The sequence below is a fragment of the Odontesthes bonariensis genome, chromosome 12 (genome assembly GCF_027942865.1).
Source record: "Odontesthes bonariensis isolate fOdoBon6 chromosome 12, fOdoBon6.hap1, whole genome shotgun sequence".
Taxonomy (NCBI): domain Eukaryota; kingdom Metazoa; phylum Chordata; class Actinopteri; order Atheriniformes; family Atherinopsidae; genus Odontesthes; species Odontesthes bonariensis.
The window spans coordinates 16,776,454-16,792,415 of record NC_134517.1 but is presented as its reverse complement, the minus strand read 5'-3'; the positions used below and the strand labels follow the sequence as shown (position 1 = coordinate 16,792,415).

General features: G+C 39.7%; 1 protein-coding gene across 6 annotated transcripts in view; it reads right to left on the bottom strand.

Moving 5' to 3' along the window:
- Nucleotides 1-3,505: 3,505 nt before the first annotated feature.
- il1rapl1a (interleukin 1 receptor accessory protein-like 1a) overlaps nt 3,506-15,962 on the bottom strand; it is a 192,087-nt gene continuing 179,630 nt past the window's right edge. For 3 of the 6 annotated variants that reach the window (XM_075479308.1, XM_075479309.1, XM_075479310.1), the window contains exons 9-12: nt 12,943-13,089; nt 8,562-8,732; nt 7,487-7,531; nt 3,506-5,789 (exon numbers count right to left, since the gene is read on the bottom strand). In XM_075479308.1, the coding sequence (XP_075335423.1) occupies nt 5,068-5,789; nt 7,487-7,531; nt 8,562-8,732; nt 12,943-13,089 (1,085 nt within the window). In that variant the 3' untranslated portion in view covers nt 3,506-5,067. The remainder of the gene's footprint in view (nt 5,790-7,486; nt 7,532-8,561; nt 8,733-12,942; nt 13,090-15,962) is intronic. The other 3 variants (XM_075479311.1, XM_075479312.1, XM_075479313.1) reach the window with 3 other exon arrangements.

Sequence of the window (15,962 nt, the reverse complement as noted above, 5' to 3'; positions counted from 1 at the left end):
CTAATGCTGCCGTCTAGCTTTGTATCAAAAACTCTTTTGGTTTTCAAATGTCCCTTAACTCTTGTATGGTATTTGGGTCAAATTGATCTGTTTCAAATTTTTAAAAGAAGAAAAATGGTACAAGTATACATATTTTCCACCTGAAACTCAATGGCCTGAGCTTATTTTCTGTGATAAACATGTACAAACAAAAACACATTTTTGAGCACACATGCTACTATACACCACACATTTACATCCTTTATATGGTCTTTGGGTCAGTTTGACCTGCATACACAGACACATACAATGTTACATTATTCGATAACATTGTGAAAAATCAAACATTTTCTTGCACTATATGCTTTACACCTGCGCATCAAGGGGGTGAGACAAAAGAGAGAAATACCTCGCACTACAGTCTTCCAGCATCAGTATGACCAAAAGATTTAGCTGCCAGAGGACTTTGGAACTCATATTTGAAGAAAGTCAGGCACATAGCGATGTGGAAGAGGAAGATTTCTCCAAATACGAATATAATTTAGATGTCAATTTAGAGTGTTCCGATTCTGATAGTGAATTTGAAGATGGCCTTCACTTGGAATATGCACCACAAGGAGCACCACAGGTGGCAGCTGGAGCAGCCCAAGAGCCAGCCACTGGAAGAGCCTCACAGACACCCAAGCCTTGAGTATAGTGGATTTTTAACATCAATTATAACCGCATGACAAAAAGAGTAGTCACACTTCCATTGTTAACTGTGTTCTTGTGGAGACTGATTGTATTCATTTAACATATATGTCATCTCTGTTGTTTGAAATTGAGATAAAGACACTATATGTTACTGGTTTGTGAAGTACAATTTTATGTTAGAATTGTTTTTAAAGCCCCAAATATGTTCTGGGTCAATTTGACCCGAGAGACACCAGATGGCCCCAAAAGTGAAAACCATACATAGGGTTAAAGTAGCAAAGGCTTTGTTTTTGTGCACAATTTAGGCCACTGCAGAATAAAGCTCATGTGAGATTATCCCAAATGACTCTCACATACCCTCTAGTGGTTTGACAAGACATTGCAACAGAGCAGATGAATGGCCCAGAAACGCACAGGCATGCACAGTTACACTTGCACATATGCCACTGTAGACTTATCTCTGATTACATTCTTATTCCTGTCTGTCTCGCCTGCATGGTATATTTCAAAGGGGCATATTTTCTCTTCAATTAAGTCCTTAATTGCTCTGGGTTACAAAAAGTCTATTAAGCCTGTGACTGCTGATAAAATTCCAGATGTCTGGCAAGAAGCTGCTAACTGGCAACGGCCACCTCCTTTCCTTGTGGTTGACAACACATTGTCCATGTTTTGCATTTGTCATGGTCTCCTACGTTTTTCATTAGCACTGTTCAGATCATTAATCTTTCTTTGTACTTGCATAATCCAAAACCATCCGAACCTGGCTTCAAGAAGGATGGTGATTGTGACAGACTCTGCCTTGAACGTAATTTCCTTTATCTTTTTCTTTACGACCTGCAACTTTGTTTTCCCCTGTGTTTCTTTTTATCCCCCGGTTTCTCGTTTTCTCTTGTCTCTTGGGGTTGGCAGGCATCAGAAAATCGGCTTGCTGTTTCAGTGTTTACCAGCGTTCGATCCCAAACTTACGCTGTAGGTCGAGCTTATCCCCAGGAGATGGCACTGTTTGGCAGCACTTACCCAGCCAAGTTGCATGCTGCCAAGCAGATGTCAAAATTCAAAAGAAACTCTCCAGGTCTAAAGGCAAAATGTTTGAGACGGACGGGAAACCTGGGAGGACAGTAAGGGTTGCACCCCACAACACATTTCTCCAGCCAATTTTCAACCTGGGAATTGGTGATTAGGTGGTGGTTTTTCGAGTTCATAACAGATCCTCATATTGGCATGAACAGGCTGAAAAATGATGGGCCTCTGGTCACCTTAAAAGAGCATTCATCCAACCACAGAGCAAGCCAGCCAGGTAAAAAGAGACACAAAAAACAGGAAAATATGCAGATATGACTTGTGGTTCTTCTGACTTGGACTGAGTATCTCACTGATTTTCAGCTTATGGCCATTTTGTATTTTTTTAGGTTTTATATAGGTCATCCATTGCAATTTTTTGCATATAATTGTTATTTCTCATTTGGGGTCGTTATGTCTCTCATTTGGATTTCCTTTCCATCTGTTTGTTCCTTTGCAGTACATTTTCCTCACTCTATTGCTGTCTTTGCCGTGTTCTGATCATTACGGAACTAATTTTGATCGTTTTAACTTCTTTTTGTGGTTGGTTTTTTTCTTTGCTGTTTTGATCCGTCCTTCTTGGTCTTGGATTTAAAATTTTGCATTTCTGGGCACCTCTTTTTGTTTATTTTGGAAGTCTTCACGATTGATTTGATGATTCTCATTTTGTGACTTATGTTGATAGTTTGTTGATCTCTCCTTCTGGTAGTTTTGTGTTACAATTTATTCCTTTTCAGCCCTCTGAGACTTAGTTTTGCATGCTTATGCATGTCCTCAAGTTTTTTTTAATGTCCCATTTAGATTATCTTACATCATTCTGTGACAAACAAGTCATTTAGTGCCTCAGCTTGTTTTGTGTCAAATCATGTGTTTCAGTTTAGTTGTTTTGTGCCTTTAAATTGTTGTTTTGTGGATTTATCACATCTAATTGGTCTTAGAATTCAATTTGGATTGGTTTGTGTCTCTAAGTGAGATATAAATTATATTCTTGGGATAACAACAGAGCCCGTGACACCTTAAGGAACTACTCCTGTGCCTGGTAGCCTTTTTCACTAATCTGTCCGTGCACATCAGTACAATCTGGATTCCCATCATGACTTCTGTCAATAAATGTTTAATATGACTGACATTTTGACTTGACTTAGAAGCAGTAACACAACTGAGGAAAACTCAGTCACGTTAAGCACCCAGGCAAACCGTCACAGTGACTGTGACCTAGACTGCACGATACAAGAGTCCTGGAAGTAGTTCACAGAACAGGCATAAAGTTATTTTTAACTACATTGATTACACCTGTTCTTCTCCAGCCGGAACATCTGCTGTGAAAACTGCTGTTGCCTTTCTCCTCTGCATGCTGCCTGACATTTTACTGCCACTGAGAATATTTGTTGACACTGCATGATGAGCATTGTTGGGAAAAACATAAATGAGAATATCTGGAAATGGATCCCGTTGCAATCCTCTACTTTTTGAACATGGCGTTCTATTAGCAAAGCGTGTTTCTAAATCTCCTCTTTGAGGGCAGATACACAAGAACAGAGACATCAGTTCGTCATGGAGTTTTTCACACAGTGGTGTTGTCCACTTCGTGAACAATTGGTCGTTACACACCCACCTATGTACTGTCCCGCTCAAAGACATTTAGAGATGACATTAATTATGAGGCAGATTTTCCTACAACACTGATTCAGTGTTTTTTTCACACAGAACAAAATCATTGCCAAAGGAGGAGAATAAAGAGTGACGAACGATGCTGCAAAGTGTTATGAATTATTAAGAACAAGTGGTTAGACTGAGACACGAAAGGAAAACAATCAAAACGAAATCAATGCTTTTAATGTGCAGTGAGAAAGTAAGGGCAACTGATAATGATTGTGTTTCTATAAAGATAGACATTTCTTTCCAAGTGAAAATTGTGTTTATATATTTATATAAATATCTATATTATATATAGAATACATATCTATTTGCTATGCATACTCAAAAATCACACCTTCAAATATATTTAAAAAGTCTTTCAAAACACAAATGTTTTCTTTTCTTTCCTTAAACATGAACTATCCATATGAATAAAATTGATTTATCATGTGAATAATATTATGCTTTAAAAATCAAAACATTGAATAATGTGTTACTTTTGAATCTGTAACAGCTGAGGACATATTTTGTCACGTGGGATTCAAAAACCCTCCTTCGATCTCTTGACAAACCAGGAACCATGTCGCAAGTGTACAAAACCAGCATAACACTTATACAGAAATCCTCCTTCTATGTAAGATGAAATGCAAATAAGTATGATCTCTCAAGCAAACTCTTTTCGGTTATAAAAATAGAATTCTTTTTAAAATAATCTACAGATTTTCTTTTTTAAGGTGAGGCATTTCACTATCACTCTAAAACAGCAAGGCTGCTTGTTTCAATAGAAAAAAATGACGCTTCAGAGAGAGATCTGCCAGTCTATTGGTCTGTCTGATTGGAGGGGACGAGAACTGCTCCCCATTCACTCCTCCTTCTCAGTCCCACAGAATGGTGTATTTTTGCCAGCTCCTCCTTCTTTTTGCATATTCTATGATTTTTTTTTAAACAGAGAGTTTCATTTTAAACTAGATACACCTTTTACAGGTATAAAACGGAATAAAATGATAAAAAAAAAAAGGGTTTCGGCTCTTCACAGCTCCTGAAATGTCCAGGCCATTCCAAAAAGGCTTGAAAAAAAAACAAGTTCTCTTTAACTACACAAAGTTTTAAAAACAAAAGAACACAAGAGCGCAGGTTCATGACGTACTAGCTTTCCAATCGAGCGTGTTAAAGTAAGAGCAGAAACAAACTGAAGAGAGAAAAACAATGAAAAATATACAACTTTGTATAACAAGTAAAGCAAAGTCCTATCGTAGAGAAGGCAACAGACTTGACTGAATAAAAACAGACAAAAGAACAAAACGGGAAAACACTGATGCTACAAAGAAATTGAAATATATGTACAGACCCTGTTTTCCTTTAGTTTGTATGTATGCACATTTTTGTGGAGGTGTATGCATGTGTGTGCACAACTGCCATTGTGTGTTTGCTCCTTTATGTGGAGTTCCTGCGAGTCCATTTCTCATTAGTTGATAGAACAGTGTTTTTAATTATGCCCCCTTGAAAGCACAAGGGGAAACTGTGTCCACAAGCCTCACTGCTTCTCCGTCACTGGCTGTCAGCCGAATGGATCCAAAACACTTTTCGCCGCAACCACAACCACAACCTCTACCTGTGTTCCTAAAAACGACCAGACTGAGCCTAGTCATGTCTGACGCCGACCGATCTTCCTAAAGCTCACACTAAGTCCGCTCAACACTACCAGATGACGCTGGAGATGCTGGTTTCTCTTGGCAGCAGAGGGAGCATGGCATTGTTAGCGTGAGCCTCCTCAAGGCTGTGCTCTCGGCTCTTTCCGGGAGGCCTCTGCCCGTTCAGCAGTGTCAGTGGGATGTTGCAGTAGGTGTGCTGGTTCCCCAGAGATGAGAGAGGTGGCAGGGTCCCGCCTGGGGGTAGGTCATACTCGTAGCTGCGGTAGTAGTGTTTCTGCCTCATGGTGGTGTGGTAGGTGTTGTGGAACGAGGAGCGCAGCTCTGGATGAGCGGTGGCCATGGCGGTCGAAGTGGCTGCTGCCATAGAGATGGCAGAGACGGTCTGCAGCTCTCCGAAAGGGCCCTGCTCGCTGACGTCCAGCGCCGGCTCATGTGAGAGCATGGGCTCCGTGCGTCTGAACGGCATTTCATACTGCAGCTGCTTCCAGAATTTGGAGTTGAGCTTGTTGCTTTTGGGCCCGTGCCACTTGATGACAGTGAGGGTTTTGATGGTGTGTTTCAGAGCCTCCACTTCCTGGTAATTCATGATGCCACGCAATTCTGCACACTCAATCAGGATAACTTTGATCTCACCAGTCACCAGCATGTTGCGGAGTCGTGTCTCCAGCTCGAAGATACTCCAACCTCGTCGTACTACGTAGTTGGGTGTCATAACTATAATGAGCCGCTTGCTCTGGTCAACACAGCGCGCCACATCCTCTATGTAGGCTGCAGGAAACAAGAAGTACAGAGAGATAAGAACAAAAATGCAGAAGACAAATGGTGCCATTAGTGTACATTTGATACAATTTAATGAGGCGAGAACCACAACACTTAAAGATGGATGAACATACAGCATCAAGTACAAAACACAAGACAATGACAGGTGACTATTTTGATGTCAGTGCAGTTATTTGCGCCAATGACACTCATTTCAGTTGGTATTTTTTATTGTAGAGAAATGCAAGGAGACAGTATGGCTATGTTTACGACTCATTTTGAAAGTGATTTAGATTTTTTCCCCCAATCGTTTTACCCACACTTTCACACAATGAGAAAGCAAAGTAAGGTTTTTGAGTGTTTTGTAAACATATCAAAAATAAAAACCCTAAACATATTCACTTAGTGTCTTGTTTTGGCAGCAGTGGAAGCTGCCAGTGTTTTTGGGATGATCCTTACAAACTTGGTACACCTTTTTAAAAAGATTTTCTTCCACTTCCTGACAGAAACATACCTGCTCAAGCGGACTGGATGAGTATTGTCAGTGGATAGACATTTTTAGGCCTCTGCAGATATGTTTCTTTCACTACAAGTCCAAACTCTGACTTGGTCAATCCACTGAAGTGCCATTTCCCCTCGAGATTGCTCCTGACTTGTCTCTTGGCTCATGTCGGAGAAAACAGCCCCACATAATGATGCTGCCACCACCACGTTTTACTGTAGAGTGACAGGAAAGGCCCCACCCGGGATTTGAACCAGGAACGCTCTTGCTGTGAGGCGACAGTGCTAACCACCACACGCAGCCCTGTTTCCACAATGTCTAAGAGGATATCATGGCCAAATAGTTCTGTTCTAATAAAGTCAGATCAGAAAAGTTTGCTTCTAGTGTTTGGTGGACCGTTCATATGTCCTTTGACAAATTTTTAGAGGGCTATCATGTACCTTTTAGTGAAAACTGTTTTTTTGTTTGGTGATTTTAGCAGATAGCTGATGCACCGATGGTTGTCCTTCGATAGGGTTCTTATTCACAATTTTTCATTTATTGTGACCTGAAGCTTGTTATTTAACAGTCTGACTCATGCAAGAACAATAGAGGCCACCGTGCTTCTGGGAACTATAAAAGCTTTTATTCTTCTATAGATGTCTGCCTAAACATAATTCTGTCTCGCAGCTCTACAGACAGTTCTTTACACCTCAAGGCTTAGTTTCCACTGAGTTTAAACTCTGAGATCTTATGTAAAAACACATGCGCCCTCTTAATTATGTCAAGTACATTTCTTTTAAGACAGATGAACTCCAATTAAAATGTAAAAGCATCTCCAATATCACTAATTAGCCATTGTCATAACTAAGGGTTTGAATACTTACATCAATAAGTTATCTCAGTCTATAATGAAACAAAACACCACTAAAAACAGTTTTTGCTTTGTCATTGTGGAGTGTTGTGTATAGATTGTTGAGAAGAAAAGAGAAACAAATCTATATCAAGATGATTCTGACACATAACAGTCTGAATCTTTCCATCTTCCCTGTGTATGTGTATGCCGATAAATACATGTTCTCACTGTTCTCAGTGTGACATGACTGTAAGTTTTAGATGAGCAGATCCACATGGCTCTAACAGGACACCAATGATTGATAACGCATCATTTCGCAACTTCCGAGGAGCAGGTAAAATGCAAAAGGAAAAGACTGAGGGTGAGTACCTCCAAAGAGTCGTGTGTCATCCTGGAAATGCTCATTGGTGAGACCTAAACATAAACATTTTTACATTCAGGTCACAGGCAGTACACATTACAGACACAGAAACATAACACCGCACAGAACACTGTTGTCAAAGTAGCTGCGCTTCCTCTTCCATCTTTTTATTTCACATATAATTAATCACATACCATGTTTCCCTGATTGGACATTCATCTGCAATGATTCTGCTTGGCACTGATGCTGGCGGCAATTTTCTTTTGATTAAAGGATAGAGGCGGCTCAGTCAGCAGGGCTCAGAGCCTTCACACATTTCCCACTGATGTTTAATTCTGTCTGGACCAACTAGGACGTGTTTGCGTTTTATCTGTTCCACATGAAGCCTACAGTACAAACACACAGCATCGCTACAAAGTAGAGCACACTGTGTACCACTGGCACAGACGGACTGCTAAGCAGGCACGAGTTAGCACGCATGAGAATATGTTCAGACAGAATTTTCATGGATTTATTAATGCATGGATGAGAACCAGAAAGGGCGATAAATTTGTTCAATACATCAGCTCCCAGGACACACTGTATACTGTTTTCCGTCATCTTCAGTATCTAATGGAGGAATAATCCATTACGAAAGCTACAATCTTGTGCTTCTATCTAGAGTTTGAGAAGATCCAAGAAAAAAGGATTCTTGTTGACGGTTTTGGACTGAATATTACCTTTTTTGCACAGTTTATTTTAAAAACATTTTGAAATAATCAGCTATTATTACTACTAATATATGCAATAACTTGTGGGTGTGATTATCCTCAGGTTAAATATATCTCTCTTTAGCACAATTAACACAAGACACTGACAGTGAACAACAACAACACTCAAGACAGGCACAAAACAAACATTTAAAACTGTGACAAAATGTGAGCAATGTGCCAAACATTGCAACCAGACACACACACATATATATGTATATGTATCTATGTATACGTGTGTGTGTGTGTGAAAGCCAAACAAACTGTATATGCCCTTTAACTTATTTCTAAGATGCCACAATCCCACATGCACATACACATTCATAGAGCTTACTTCCTGTTGGAATGAGGTCTCGATCTGGGATGAAGAGTTTGTAGCCATAATGCTTCTCCAGGACATCGGGGAGGATCTCCAGGGCGAAGCGCTCCTCCTCCCGTGTCTCCTGACTCCACTGGTCAGGGTCCACTTTGGTGTAGGACAGATAAGCATCGTAGTCTTTGTTTTCTGAAAAACAGAGAGAAAATGCGTGGTTCATGAAAAATGCGGACCAAATGTGCACACATCCAACTTACAGCTTCAGTTCTCATATCAAAAACTGGCATGCGCATTCACTGCTAGGGCAAAAGTATTTAACCCCTAAACATTATACCTATTTCGTTACAAAACAATGACTGTTGCATAAGTGCAATTTTCATACCAGAGTTTCAATGATCACACTGGAAAAAATGCCCCTCCAAAAATAAGTAAAAACACAACAAATACAAGACGTTTTTGCTTGAAATAAGCAGTAAAATCTGCCAATGGAACTAGTGAAAATCGGCTTGTCAAGATTTCACTTAACAAGATATTCAAGATGTATTGTCTTAAAACAAGTCCCTATATCTTGCTGAAATGGTACTTGTTAGGATATTGTGTCTTATATTAAGTGTAATGAGTGTAATTTGACCAGAAATCAGACAAATATACCTGGTAATTAAAAATTTTTTTCCAGTGCAAAACTATTCCCAAACATAAAATTCTGAATTCGCATTTAAGAACACATGCCTAATCTCACATCAAAATATGCGATTGCTGTATTGGTTAACAGTAAAATGCAGGAGCCTTTTGATAAACACTAAAATGGTCTCATACCTAAGTTTAAATAGATGAGGATCTTAATTTAGCTTGATGGTGAAATGATTCAAATACAGGACTCTCCTCCAAGAGACTGGTGTTCATATCTCATCTGATATACATTTGTTTTTCAAGCAAATCATTAATCCAAAAGGAAATTTATATTGTTGCAGAAAACCTCTGCAACAATATCGACCAAAAGAAAAACACCAAAAAGAACAAATAGTCACTGTAGAGAGTCATTCTCCTGCTGCATGAGCACGTATTACAGCAGAACTGATGTGGCCTCTGACAGAACACACTTCCTGGTTTGATCCCCATGTTATGCAGGGGTGCTGTTGTTCATTCTGTTAAGCCACTTTGGTAACATTCTTCCTTCCACGGTCAGTCCTGGTCTCCAGCAGAGAGTCAGCCTTCTCTATCAGTTTGTTCTGTTCCTTTGAGTCACTGGGTGGTCTGTTACTTCTTATAAACAGCCTCAGTGTTGTGTTTTTAGGTCAGTCTATTGTCAGGGTGAACACACAAATCTGTGATCCACCACCTCCACCCCTAGGTTGCAAACAGTGTTCATCTTATTCCTCGCCCTCCTAAGACCCACAGCCACCTCCATTGCCTTGTTTACATGCAAGATGTCACGGTTGGTGGAGATGAGAGGATACAAATGTAGACACAGACTTTAGGCAGGAGGTTGTAGGAGAACCTAACTGATTTAATTAGAAATGGCAACAAAAAGCGCTGCCAAGCCGGAACACCTTAAACCAAGAACCGATAAAAAAAACAAAACAAAACCTGACTGCGACTCTGAACATGAACTGATACGGACAAACTCGAGGTGGTAACAGGGAGGATATGGGAAGCAGTGAGAGAAACAAAGGAGAATATATACAGGGGAAACTATTGAGAAAGTGGCTGCAGCTGAGCTTAATTGAGTAGGAGGTTTGGAAGTGGAGCTGATAACCAAAGCAGAGAGAAACGGAGAAGTTCAAAGAAACAACGGACTAAGAACACAAAGTAAAACAAAAAAACCCAAAACCACAGAGTAACTAAAAACAAAAAGGTTATGACAAAAGATGAGGGGATTATTCCCACACCATGCTACAAAGCTGTTTATTTGTCAGAGTGTTTTTCTTTTCCTTAGGATAATTCTTTTAAAACGGTTTTCTTGTAAACGAACATGTTAACGTCAAAGGCGCATTTGCCAAAAGGTCACTGTTTTCTAAAGAATCATCTGCAAGAGGAGCACACAAAAGCACTCAGATTCTGCAGACAAAGCAGAGTTTCAGATATTTGAGTCTCAAACTTGGCTTTTTACGTCGAAAGATTTTTACATAAAAGATTATAAAGATAGACTTTCTACACAATGTGGGGAAAAAAGAAGGAGGAAATGTAGGGTGCATAATCTATGGTTCTCTAGTCTCTGTTGTGAATTTTACTTGTCTCAGCAGGTTAGCTGACTCCACTGTTGCAACGCTGGTTGGTGTGTATTCCATTCCGGAGTGTGTTCCTTAAAAAGTGCAAGAATGTTAAAATAGGCAAAAGAAAGAAAAAGCAGCTCATCTTGTCGACTCAATCATGTCGCAATAACTTTCGTGGAAGCTCGCTAAAGTAATGTTGTGGTATATTCATTTCTTTCACTCAGTTTATTTGCATTTCCATGTATATATTAAAGGGATTTCAGACTTTTTTCATGTTCAGTCATGTTTTGTTTAGCTTGCAAAATACAAAGCTACTCAGTCAAGTTTAAGTTTGGATATGCTAATTTTCACTTAGTGTACTGGAATGGGTGCTGCAAACGTGAAATGATAAAAAAACTTTTTTTTGACTGAACTGTCTCACAAGGAGGCTCTGAGATGGACAGTAGCACCAACACAAGACTTAAAGGATTTATTTTAGCAATCTAACAGTCTTCCAAATTGCAGCATGCTTACAGCTTCTAGGATAGGAAAATGCAGTCTCTTCCTGTTGTAGTAGTTTAGAGGGTTGTCTCTTGAAGGAAATAGATAGCAGCTTTTTATTTGTGGGCATACCCAAGTTTAGAAAACAAGCAAATTTTTGGGTTCAAATATTGTAATCAGGAATACAAATAACGTGCTCCACAGATTCAGTTTGCACCGGACTCATTTTTTCTGTTATCTCCCCTTCATATGTTCTCACAATTTGCAAAACATGTCTTCTAAAATTTTAAGTCCTGGATCCTGGAACTGTTTCCACTCAGCCTTTGTGAAGTTGGGGCTGATGTTCAGTGATAAGACTTGGCCTGCAGTCTGCGATCACAAAAGTGTCTGTTAGACCAACAGAGTTCTTCCACACCAAGGTCAGCAATATATTTGTTCTTTGGATTTTTAAGAGGAGTAACCCTTCTCTAAAATAAGCTCTAAATATTTTGCGCCAAGCCTACTTACTTGGAACAGAATGGCTTATCCCAAATAATGTGCTCACAAGATTGTGGCCATTTGGTGTTTCAGAAATAAAATTGGGTTAGATACAAACATATATAAATCAAGACGCAAGCAACACCCTCTTTCCCACCTCAAAATGATTTCCCAGTAGACAGCGAGTAGAACTGACAAGGCAGAGACAGAAAATAGAAAAAAAAAACACTACTGGTGACATGTTCAGGGAGTCCTAGTCATTATTCTCTATAGAAACGAGAATGTGGGCCAGCCAAAAAAGAAGGGAAGCGTTTTTTTTTTTTCAAAAACTCTTTGAGGAGCATGCGCAGCTTTGAAACTCGCTGGAAAGACCAGGGCTGTGTTCCAGTGGATCCAAACATCAAAATGCGCTTTCAAATTAGCAACCAACCTTGCAAATTAACCGCCTAGCAAAGTTTGAAAATCAAAAGCAGCTTGTATCAGCGGTCCCTGACAGAATGACTTAATCATGTGGAAGTTTGAGTCAACAAAATCGTGTGTAATAGATAATTCATTCTACCGGAGAAACAATCCAGTGAGTTCAGGGTTTCAAGAATTTTTGAAAAGGAAGCAGAAAGAGTGTAAATACAAAGAACAAAGGGAAGATACTGAGACATAAACAGAAAGCTACTAAACTTAGGGAAAAAGTTTTGTTGAGAAAACAAGAGGCTGCCCTACAAATTCAGGCTGGTTTTGCTCCTGACTCTCAGGAATGGTGTTTTGAGCCCATTCAGTCCCTGTGTACCACTACCTGGCCTTCGTCAGCGTAAGGTAAGTACCATTCCTTGACATATTGAGACTGATCTCTTTTTAAATGGGCAACAAATTGAAAATCCTTCTCCCATCTCCCCACTTCAGTCATGGCAGCAATACACAGTACATACACAATCACATGCACGGAGAGGAGGAGAGAGAAAATGGTCCCCTGCCATTTAGACACGAGTCGGGAAGACATTTATATCTACTCAGGGGTCAGTTCCAAATGGAACACGCACTGAAAAACCGCCAACAAACCAAATTCCCATCCATGAAAACAAACCAACAAAGGCACATGTTCACTCATATTTGCTTGACATTGACTTTTGGATAAGAGAGACCTGGTGGAAAAGATGGGAATGTAGTGGAGGTTAAAAAGCTCCAGGCAGAGACAGAGGGAGGATTTCTTTCAAGATGTGTTGTGTCGTCTTTACCTCCATCCACATCCTCGCTGCCAAAGTGCCTCCTATAGAATAGCATCAACTCAATCTTGTAGCATTTGTAGAGGGAGATGAGAAAGATGAGAAGCAGCAGGATCGCTCCCAGCCCTCCTGCCAGCTCCACAGTGTACATGAGCTCTGCTGAGGACAACACACAGAAGAAGAAAACAATGAAAACTACTGAGACAATCATGGCTCAAACCCCATTGATAGTTTTGCCCTTTAAGTTGTTGGTTCTGCACCAAAACCTTGTCCATGCTGTCAAACTCAGAAAAGGCACTTTTACACATTTACATTTGCTGGAAATTTTTTTTCTTCAGAGCTCAGCTCAGAGTCAAGCAGAATCAATCAACAGAGACACGAGGCTTACAATGAGTTTAAGAAAAATGAGTGCACATAGCAGGAAGACACAAGAAAAAAAACAAAACAATGAGAAATTGGGCTCATTTCTTTGGTGCAGCACAACAATGACACAGCTCTGTACTTTGGCTGTCATCCATAGCGGGATTGTGACAATTCTGGACATGGATGGAGGCATTTTCATAACAACGGGCTTTAGTTTACCCATTCCTCTGTCATCTGCCTCTCCATTATACCCTCTATGAGCTCTCTCACTTCTTCTTCTCTTCTCCACTAATTTGTCTTCTCTATTATCTCCACATCTTCCTGGAGATCTGGCTTGGGGAAGGATGAGTTATAGTGTGTGTTAAAGCAGCATTTACCTGGTTGGCTCTGCTAGAACAGGTTCACCTTCTATCTCTGTCACGCTGCGGGTTGTAACAATGTGTGGCTGTCATGGCAACCACAATGCTTTCTCTGTATCATTATCATTAAGACACATACTGTTTTTCTTCACAAGTGGGAATACTTATGAAGTAATATTTAAGAAACAATTCTGAACATCATCTTGACTTTTTTGAGTTATTTAACTTCTGCACTTGTTAGAAAAAAAAGCTCAATTAAGACCCAAGCTTTATTTAAGTTGGTTTCATGGAAGCCGTATTAAGGTGAAAAATAAAAAAGAATGTTTTTAGGATATGTGTCTTTGTGAGAGTTCGATGAACAGACATATATCACTGTCATATCACACCCACAAATAGAGGAAGCAAGTCATAAAAAAGGATCCAGGCTTAATTTTAGTCAAATAAAGGTCAGCACAGTAGCATCAGCAAACTCTTGGCTGCTTGCCTTTCATCAATCCAACCCAGCCACCAGATTAATGTTCCTTTTTAGTTTCTAGAAACATGTACATGTAGCTTATATCGTTTCTCAGCAAACACTGAAGGGACATGTACCAGCAAGTGCAACAAGCCCATATTTGGAGCTCAGAGATTGCTGAGTGAGGGTGTTTTTATATTTGAAGTCACCCTTGCTCTTTGTCACACATTCCTGTACATTTTTGGTCCAACTCTCATGTGAAACGTGAAAAAACATTCAAAGTCATGGAAGCGATGTGCCATGCTGTGATGTAACGATGGGAGCAATAGTCAAACTGCACCTGATCAATAGGAGGCCATGTTTTCAATCACTGAAACTCAGTTTTCTACTTGTTTTAGAGCGGCAGCCAGGTATTAGTGACATACAATAACAGAGAGAATTAATTTTCTGTGGTCTTTGGTAACATTTGCAATGCTATAGGCTGTGGACTGATGCAGGACTGCTGCTGACACGAGCTGAGGATGCAGCGCAAAGTAAAAAACTGTTTACATCGACTGGCTTTGTCTGCTTGTCTTGTTAGATAGTTGGTACCAGCCTTCTCATTTATGTTGCTGTATAAGTGGGTTGTGTGCATTACACAGCAAAGCCAAGAGAAAATGTGGTCATTGGAAAACTAGATATGGTACTTTTCATAGTCAATTCAATAAGAAGGAAAAAAAAATGTTTGATGGCATGCAAAGTTAAATATGTTTTATTTTGGAGGTGGCAGGTGTGTTTTTGATTCATGCACCCAAACCGTAAGTCTCACAGGACAGCATCTGCAAAACTTTAATGCTACCCAGCCCACCTGCTTCTCAATGAAAATAAACTCAAAACTAGCCGGTCTCCTTCATCCCGGAGAATTGGATTTGCCTGGTTGCCTTGGACACTGCAGTTTCTGTCTGCTCTTTTTTTTATTTTCATAAATACATTTAGGTGCTAAAACAAGTTGGTTAAGTTCAGGTAACAAAACTTCTTGGTTACAATTCAGAAAACACATACAAAAAAAATACAGCCTTTAAAACGTAGCAAGTTCCTCACAAAGTTCAAGATTGAAGCTAATTGTGATTTCTAAAATTACAACGTTACACTGGCAACTGGTCTCGTACATTGTATTCATTTAACTTAATTTGACTGCGTCTATCTCCATTGGTCATCCATGCCATCAATGCAGCAGCTGTCAAGGGTGTCCCACCCCAGAGTTTGAGGACCACCTGCTCAATAAAACAACAAGAAAAAGGGGAAGACAGCTTGCCTGGCTCTGCCTGCGAGAGAGGAGATATGCTCTCAGTCTAAACTTTACTCACTTACTTTTTCTAATAAAGGAACAAACAAACAAACAAAAAAAACCCAGTTAAAAATGTTTTTTGGGGTAATATCTTCATCTGGTTCCGTGCTTTCAAGATGAAAAACTTTGCAAACTCGTTGTTTAGGTTTGCCTCATGTTCATAGTACTGTAAGTGCACGAGAGCAGCATCTGTCTTCTGATACACCGCTATAAAAGAATAACAATATTTACATTCAAACCACAAAACAGTCCCCTAAGTTGTAATGAGAAATATTTAGTTGTTGCATTAACCTTGATATTTGCTCATAAAGGACAACAAATACTGTGTTTTGATCTCTATTTGGGTATTTATTGGTCATTGCCATTACTTCAATGCTTCAAGCTCATTATCAGCAATCATACTAACTCCTTAAGTCGTTTATGTTTCACTGACCACTGCTCTCCTTCCTATATCTTAATTTCTTTTTAGATATAAGGAAAGGCAGTCTGCAGTGACATTAGAACCTGCTGTGGGCCACATGAGTGATGC